The 9,167-nt window shown below is 36.1% G+C and overlaps 1 protein-coding gene across 2 annotated transcripts; it reads left to right on the top strand.

Annotated features, from left to right (window-relative positions):
* The first annotated feature begins 303 nt into the window (after positions 1 to 303).
* hdhd3 (haloacid dehalogenase-like hydrolase domain containing 3) lies at positions 304 to 1,743 on the top strand. Of its 2 annotated transcripts, none has more exons than XM_067374304.1 (2): positions 304 to 694; positions 930 to 1,743. In XM_067374304.1, the coding sequence occupies exons 1-2, from the start codon at positions 365 to 367 to the stop codon at positions 1,323 to 1,325; spliced, it is 726 nt and encodes a 241-aa protein (XP_067230405.1). In that variant the 5' UTR covers positions 304 to 364; the 3' UTR covers positions 1,326 to 1,743. The 2 variants fall into 2 exon arrangements, 1 of the variants encoding a protein (XP_067230405.1); XR_010893474.1 differs by having other exon boundaries at positions 594 to 694; positions 914 to 1,063.
* The last annotated feature ends 7,424 nt before the right edge of the window (positions 1,744 to 9,167 follow it).

Genomic DNA, 9,167 nt, shown 5'->3' with positions numbered 1-9,167 from the left:
ACCACAGTTGTTATGGCTTACTGAATACGGAATTTCTATAATTAATTTAATTTAATTGCTGGTGCGAGTTTATTTATTTATTGTCATAATCTAATTCTTTAAATTATTATATTTCAAACGGTTATTGTTTTAATGGTTCAAAATGACCCCAGCAACACAATAATATTCCCGACATTTACATTCAGTATAATGGGGGATTTGGTTTTTTGAGTCCCCAAGCGCCCCCTAGAGGGAAACTTTTCTTACATCAAAGTAAACCATCTATTTACCTTCTGTCACATTGTTTTCTAACACTACCTAACCTTCTGTAGGTTATGTGTGTACTTTCTATGATAAAAGCGTTGTCATACTTGTCAGTCTGGTGATGCGATTGCCAGTGCGTTGGGTGTTATGGGACGTGAAGGACACCCTGTTAAAGGTCCGGCGCTCGGTTGGGGAGCAGTACTGCAGCGAAGCGGAGCGAGCAGGACTGAAGCTGCCAGCTGCACAAGTAGAAACAGCTTTCAGGCAATCTTACCGTCAGCAATCACGCCTATTTCCCAATTATGGCAGAGCTCAGGGAATGGACAGCCAGGTCTGGTGGACTGGACTAGTGAGGGGTACTTTTGCCCAGTGTGGGGTAGATGACCCTGCTTTACTGGACAGACTAGCCAACAACCTCTATCACAACTTTTGTGGACCAGAAAACTGGGAGGTAAGGGGTATTTGATTTTTTAGATATGAAATAGCTATTTTTTGTTTGTTTGTTTGTTTGTTTTGGTATTTTCAGCTCTTTTTATTAGTAATTCCAGACCACCCCTATAGGGGGCGCTTATTCAATACAAATCTTAATTGCCAGTTATTTCTTAACCTCTAAAATGACAAATTGAATGTTAACTTTAAAAATGAGTAAGTTCGTTTTTCACCATCTCAGATTGTGTCATGATCAGGTGTTTCCTGATTCTAATAACACCCTGAAGTTCTGCACCGCTTTGGGTCTGAAGCAAGGAGTTGTTTCCAACTTTGACAAGCGCTTGGAAGGGATCCTGAGGGGATGCGGCCTTCTCACTCACTTCTCATTTCTTCTGACCTCAGAAGAAGCTGGAGTTGCTAAACCAGATCCTTCAATTTTTACCCAGGCGCTGGTGCGATGTGGTGTGCAAGCCTCCAGTGTAGTCCATGTTGGGGATCATTATGTGAATGATTACCTGACCTCACGCTCATTGGGTATCCAAGGTTACTTGCTGGACAGACAAGATTGTCATGGGCACCTTGATGTTCCCCCACAACATAGACTACAGAGTCTAAATGATTTACCAGCTCGATTGCAACAGGATACAGACTGAGAGATCATCTTATATAATGTTGCTGCAAAATTTAACTGATTTTTAAATTGACCATATATTTTGCAGTTGCCCATTTCTTATGGTGAAACATTAGATGTAAACCTGAATAACAGAATGTGGGGACTAGGGGAAACAAACATTCTTACCACTTTAGTTTTAATTAAATGATATCATGTACTGCCACTAAATTATACTTTATTGTTGTTCTGGCAATAAATGACAATTGAAATAAATGAATCCTACATTGCTTTTCCCTATTACTATTTCACAGCACTACAAAATTAATTGCAAAAATATATATGAAATAATGTCATTTGCCTATTTGTTAATTTGACCTTTTTGTCCTGGTGCAGAATACATTTTGTTCAAAACAAAGTATTAAAGGATTAGACCACTTTCAATTAAAATTTTCCTCATAATTTACTCACCCTCATGTCATCCAAGATGTCCATGTCTTTCTTTCTTCAGTCGAAAAGAAATAAAGGCTTTTGGTGAAAACATTCCAGGATTATTCTCCTTATAGTGGACTTCAATGGACTCCAAACGGTTGAAGGTCAAAATTACAGTTTCAGTGCAGCTTCAAACAGTGGTTTAGTCTATTTTTTTGTAGTGAGTATACTGTGATTTTTCCCTCCTAACCTCACTCACTCCCAGAGCGACACCCCATAAGCACCGCCACACTCACTAATGCATATAGTATGCAACTGATCTAGGCTACATGTTATTGAGAGCATTCTGAAAGACTTAAATCTGGGCAAAAAAAGACTTTAACAGCCAATGGCATTTACAGCTGAAGAGACTGGATGATTTTCTAATGTTTAGTGTCAATCACCATCTAAACAGAAATTATATGAATATGGTCCCTGCATAATACGTTTTATCAGCTGGCAAGTTTCAATGCACAAGTTGCAACTATTATTACAAAATGCTGGGTTAAAAACAACCCAAGTTGGGTTGAAAATGGACAAACCCAGCAGTTGGGTTGTTTTAACCCAACTGTGTAAAAATTGCTGTATTGCTTGCTTAAAATGAACCCCAAATAGGTTGGAAATTATCATTTATTAATATTAAATATAATAAACACTTAAATTGTTTATTAATAAATTATCACAGCTTGATTATTATTGTTCCCTCTAGTAATAATGTATCAGATTTTTAATTTCCAATCTATTTTGGGTTCATTTTAAGCCAGCCATATAGTAATTTTTAAACAATAGTTGAGTTAAATAAAACTTCCCAGCAGGTTGGGCAAATATTTAACCTAACTGCTGGGTTAAAACAACCCAATCCATTTTCAACCCAACTTGGGTTGTTTTTTAACCCAGCATTTTTAGAGTGTAACAATAATGGAAAGATGAGGCTTATCAGTATGTCACAATATCACCCCATTTGGACATTATTTTCAGTTTTTCTGTAGTTTTCCTGCCAATCTTTCATCATAACTATGATGCATTTCAATTCACCAACTTGACATTCGATTCAATATAAGTTATTTTGGATACTGTATATCAGTAGGCTACATGGAAATTTTCTCAAGAAAAAAAAAGCTCAACTAATGCTTTATATAAATGGGAATCATTTGGTACTACATTAATATTGAAGGTTAAAATGAACTGATTTGTATACAAATTTAAACTACACTTTTTGTAATAAGTAGGCCTACTAACTTTAAAATTATCCAATTCGTTTTTTAAATTTAAATGGTGGCTGTCAGCTTGATGGATTTATTCAAACATTCATTAGGCTATTGAAGAACATTACATATTAGGCCTAATTATAATTTTTAATGTGCATATATTAAGCTGAATGCTCCTCTCTAGAGTTCACTTTTCTGATTCATTCTACGAAACGGGTGCCATTTGGGTCCGCAACGTTTGATCAGATGCATAAGGCACAAAAAATGTTCCAAAGTCTGTTTCCAAAGCTTAAGGTCATTAATTCAAGTGTTCTTTTTAACATATAATGATAAAATGCATTTTTTTGAAGATGAGCATACTATTTTTAATTAGTTTTCATTATTATATAGCCAATTTCACATGTCCGTGTTAATCAACATGACATTTGCATCTAAAATATCACCAAATAAGTCATATATTTTTTTCAAACATATACCATTTTCAGGATTATATGTGTGTCCCTGTTTACACAAGATATACTTATTCACAATAAACCTTATTTTTTTTGTAAATATTTTATGATTTGTGCACATCCCTCAGTTTGACTTACCACCCCGTCACACTAACTTGTTTTATCTATAAATAATGCACTGTTCCTTTAAATGACATCACAAAGCCTAAGTTACATCATTTGAGCCTTAAGAACAAAAGCAGGCAACTATTTACATTTTTTTTTACATTGTTTATTTGTTGCTTTTTCATGTTAGGCAGCAGGACCCGTCAAGTTAAACTTACCACCCCGTCACGCAAAATAGATAGAGAAAACTGTTTTTTATTATTTTTTTCACATTATTAATACAAAGAAAATTAAATTTCAGATTGAATGCATGTATGGTAGGTGAGAAACTTGACCACATGGGAGATTTGCGGACATTTTGTGATGTTTTTGTGACTCACACACTTTTTACTCAATTTGAAGGTCTCCCCTCCCCCAGTTTTTAACACCAGCAGATCATATAGAGTAACACTTTGTCCATACCACCCCGTCACATCATTTACCACCCCGTCACAGGGTCATTTTTTTAAAAGTTTATGGAAAGAAAATGAAATATTACATAAATGAATGTTCTTGTGTGGACTAATCAGATAAATTTAACTTTATTTGTATTTTTTCAGTGAATTAATTATTTTTATACAAACAATGAGGCCATTGAAAGGTCAAATTCATATTTCAAGATTAAAAATCTAAGAATTAAAAAAATAAATAAATAAATAAATAAATAAAAAAAAATCACAGACTTTCTATTGATGGTTTCCAAAAGAGGGACAATTTACTATTAGGAAAACATTATATTTTAAAAATCTATTTCTTCTTTTACTACTCCAATGGCATACATATTGTCCGTGACGGGGTGGTAAAAGAATGGCTTCCTTGCCTAAATAAAAAGGATAATATTATTAAAGATTTTGTGCCTGAGGTGGGAAAATGTGTTTTTTGGAGGATTAACATCTTTCAAATTGTAGGTTTGTTTAAAAAAAAGTTTGCTCTTAATGAAAATTTTGAAAAGTGCAAGTGTGAAATGGCACCCATTTCGTAGAATGACTCTTCTAGCTGACTAATGAGTTTATGGTCACTGAATGTTTTTCTGAGGTAGCCTAAATGTGACGTTACGTGACATTGTGTAAGCTGTTATAACGTCTTTCCGCGGGTAAAACACTGATTGAGCGATTACACGAGACATGATACGGATTTAGTTAAGTTGTACTGTATATTTTAACATACCTTCGAAAGTTCATTCATGTTTATTTCGCGCTGTAACTGGTATAGAGTGCCCCAGGGATGACGCGTTTTTGTAGGCAAAACCCGGAAGCGAGTTAGCATTTTAGGACTTCCGGTTCCAACGCCGTAAAGTCTATGGGTCTATCAAGAGTTTTTGCTAAATCGCCTGAAATAAGGTCTGTGGTTAACAAAGCCTCTAAATACTTTCACATTTTGATCTATGACATAAAACACACCAGTTATAACCCACTTGTGATTTTTTAAAACTTTTACTGTGTCTTAAAATCGGTGGTTGCTAACAAATTGCTAAAAGGGACTACTTCCTTTGGCGGGGACTTTAGACGTCATCATTAAAAACAGGACATTTGGACAGCGTTTCTCATGAAAAAGTGGTTAAGTATTCATACACAGCGTAGATCATAATCAGCGAGCATGTTTTTAAATAGAGTTGTTTTCTAAATAAAGTTTGAGGACGCTTGGTGGTGACGACGTTGATCCGCGACCATGGTGTGCTGTAGTCCGTTTATAGCCTACTGTTAGCCTTTTATATCTGACGACTTTATTTAGGCTTCAAAATCTATAAATGTTGTGTTAACTTGTAAAGATTATCTTGATAGACAAAACGTGTAAGTGTCATAACCCTTTGTTAAACACAGAGCTTATTTTCTGCGATTTTCCAAAAGTCTATGTGAAAAATGAATAGGCTTTCAACCGAGGGAACCCGTGCGCCGCTAACTTCCGGGTTGGCCTACAAAAACGAGTCATCCCTGGGGCACTCTATTAAAGCGGAGGAACAGTTCACTTGCGCTTCACGTTGCCGCCACTTCTCTTGAACTGATGAGGCGCTAGCAGTCACGACACATTAAATAGCGCCAAAATGATATTTATGTTTTTTCATTTCGTAGTAAAATGGCCAGAATTTGAAATATGAGACTACATTTCATGTCAAAAGCAACAAACCACTAGACTAAACCACTGGCTTCAAAGGGCTTTAAACAATACCAGACGAGGAATAAGGGAAGACCTAGCTTCCTAGATCTAGCAAAACGATCAGTCATTTTCTAAAAAAAATACAACTGTATGCTTTATAAACACAAATGATCACCTTTTAAGTGCTTTCGCTTTCCGTATTCTTCAAAAAGCTTACGCTGTATGTCCTACGCCTTCCGTATTCAACTTACGGAACAAACGCCAGTTCCATTTAGGATATACAATGTAAGCTTTATGAAGAAGCAGAATGGCGGTCATTTGTGTTTATAAAGCATAGCCTACAGTTGTATTTCTTTAAGAAAATGACCGATCGTTCCGCTAGGGCGCAACTATCCAGTGTTAGAGGGGTATGCACTATGCAGCAAAAAATGTTTGTTTATTTTAAAGTATATCAGGCTTACATATACATATATTATATATATATATATATATATATATATTATATATATATATATATATATATATAAATCTATTTGTTTCCATGATAAACCTTATTGCATTTTCCAGCTTCTACTCATTTATTGTGCATGCTATACCTTTGGTATATATTTACCAGTTGTCATTTTACTTTAATAAAATTGAGATATGTCATGCATGGGATTGGTACCAAAGGGTTTAACCAAAATCTAAATGTAGATATCAGCAACATTATTTTGCAGTAAGTAAGTAAACACTTGTCAGTCAACATTAATATTTGCAAGCCTCCATGTTTGGTAGCAAATATATGCATGATTCCACGGTAAACCAGAGATATTAAAGTTGTTTTCCACATTCTTGTCATTTATTGTACATGCTACCTTATATTTTTCAGTTTTCAGCTCAGCAACCTCGGTTTTGCATATTCTAAGCTAGCTACATATTCTGTCTGCTACATTCCCAGTGTTAGCAAACGCTAGCTAGTCTGTTAACATGAATAATGTATTTGCAATCCTCCAAGCATAGACGTCACATTTTAAATCCTACCTGTTGCCTTTCACCATCCACTTATTTAGTTGCTGTCGCATCCCTTGACATGTCATCTCCTTTTCCCTCTTTCTTTTTCTATTTTTAGCCCCCAATAGCTTTTTTGCTTTATCCATCTTTTTTGAGTTTCAATAGAGTGCCCCAGGGATCACGCGTTTTTGTAGGCCAACCCGGAAGTTAGCGGCGCACGGGTTCCCTCGATCGAAAGCCTATGCATTTTTCCCATAGACTTTTGGAAAATCGCAGAAAATAAGCTCTGTGTTTAACAAAGGGTTATGACACTTACACGTTTTGTCTATCAAGATAATCTTTACAAGTTAACACAACATTTATAGATTTTGAAGCCTAAATAAAGTCGTCAGATATAAAAGGCTAACAGTAGGCTATAAACGGACTACAGCACACCATGGTCGCGGATCAACGTCGTCACCACCAAGCGTCCTCAAACTGTATTTAAAAAACAACTTTATTTATAAACATGCTCACTGGTTATGATCTGTGCTGTTATGATCTGTGCTGTTATGAATACTTATCCACTTTTTCATGAGAAACGCTGTCCAAATGTCCCGTTTTTAATGATGACGTCTAAAGTCCCCGCCAAAGGAAGTAGTCCCTTTTAACAATTTGTAAGCAACCGCCAATTTTAGGACACAGTAAAAGTTTAAAAAAATCACAAGTGGGTTATAACTGGTGTGATTTATGTCATAGATCAAAACGCGAAAGTATTTAGAGGCTTTGTTAATCACAGACCTTATTTCAGGCGATTTAGCAAAAACTCATTCAAAAAACCCATAGACTTTACAGCGTTGGAACCGGAACTCGCTTCCGGGTTTTGCTAACAAAAACGCGTCATCCCTGGGCCACTCTATTACAACTCACTAACGTTACTGCTGCTCACTCAGCGCTGCGCCCCGCCCACTTGCGATATTACCCTTTTATGTCTAAATTCTATGATGGAATCTTATGAGGGCACCGGCGCCTACTCTAGCCTGTTAGTCCTCTAAAATTTATATAACTTTTTTTTTATGTATAACTTTTATATAAATTTATATAACTTTTATTATTTAAAAAAAAAATTAACCATCGCTTTGGCGCCCCCATGGTGCGGCACCTCTATGCGCCGCATATAGCGCATACCCACTTTTTACGCCACTGCCTGAAGCAGCTCTGAAACTGTAATTTTTGACCTTCAACCGTTTGGAGACTGAAAAAAGAAAGACATGAACATCTTGGATGACATGGGGGTGAGTAAATTATCAGGAAATTTTCATTCAGAAGTGAACTAATCCTTTAATTTTTCTTTTTCTTTTTTTTTTTTTTCATAGTGGTCAGCAGATGGCGCTGTAGTAGCCTATATGTCAACACTGGTGCGGCGACTGATGGGAACCAAAAATTTTTTCATTGTCGGACCTAAACTAAATCCAAAACAAACAAAAGCGTTTATATAATTTTTTACGTCATTGTCAGAATGAATCAGAATAGAAATTCTTCAGTGAAATAGTTCAGATAATAATATCTAAAAGGACAATAGAAGTAGTTTCTGTGGAGAGCTGATATCATTGTTTCACCGCCAGGCTGCTGAGCACACGGTGGAGAGAGAGAGATCACTTAACCCTAATACCCAAATACTCTTATTCTTCTCCATCTGCTCAGACACAGATACCAGTTATGGATGGACATTAAAAGAATAACAAATTGATTATGAGGGCAAACACCAGCAGGACATCGACTATCCACTTCCACGTAAGACACAGAAGCGCTGTTCTCTGAGTATTTACCCAGATTATGTTCACGTAAACTATACAACTGGAATATATCTTTCTATCTCCCTGCTCCTAAGCGTACATCTTACGGGAGTTCCCTCAGCAGAGCGCTTAAAACAAAGCTGGCTTTAGAGGCTCAGCCAGTCGGATATGAGGGGCTGTGCTGCAATCCAATTGAAAACCTTAATGGGATTGGCAAACCCATCAACAGAGGATCGTGGCAGAAGAAAAAAGGGAGAGGAGATCGAGGTTAAGAGCAGTTAAGATGAAATATGCGAAATTAAGAGGGGAAGAAAGACGCTATACCTCTAAAAATAAAGGTTCCAATAGAGGTCATCCACAGAAAATGGTTCTATGGCATTCTTTTGGATTTATTCCAAATTCCCTGAAGAACATTTAAGTGAACAGTTCTTAAAAGAACCATTTGTTCTTAGTGTGAAGAGCATTTTAATAATCTAAAGAACTTTCTTTCACTATCATGAACCTGGTATGCAGTGGAATGGTTCCATGGAATCAGATGCTAGTAAAGAACCTTTATTTATTAAGGAAGGATTCTTTCCTGGGGCACTTGAGGAAGAAAAAAAAAAAAACGACTCACTCCATAAATAAATAAAAAAACAAGTGGAGAGAATTGAAGCAAAAATAGGGTATGAGCACAAAAGGCAAACAACAAATTACCACAAATGAATTTTAAAAAATACTCACGCAATGTCCGCCATGCAGGCACTTT

The sequence above is a fragment of the Chanodichthys erythropterus genome, chromosome 21 (assembly GCF_024489055.1).
Source record: "Chanodichthys erythropterus isolate Z2021 chromosome 21, ASM2448905v1, whole genome shotgun sequence".
Taxonomy (NCBI): Eukaryota; Metazoa; Chordata; class Actinopteri; order Cypriniformes; family Xenocyprididae; genus Chanodichthys; species Chanodichthys erythropterus.
This window is presented reverse-complemented; position numbering and strand designations above follow the sequence as displayed.

Bases quoted from the DNA above. Each gene is read 5' to 3' on its own strand.
- hdhd3 (XM_067374304.1), top strand. From the start codon at position 365: ATGCGATTGCCAGTGCGTTGGGTGTTATGGGACGTGAAGGACACCCTG. The intron at 695-929 runs GTAAGGGGTATT...TGTCATGATCAG, and splicing joins GTGGACCAGAAAACTGGGAG to GTGTTTCCTGATTCTAATAA.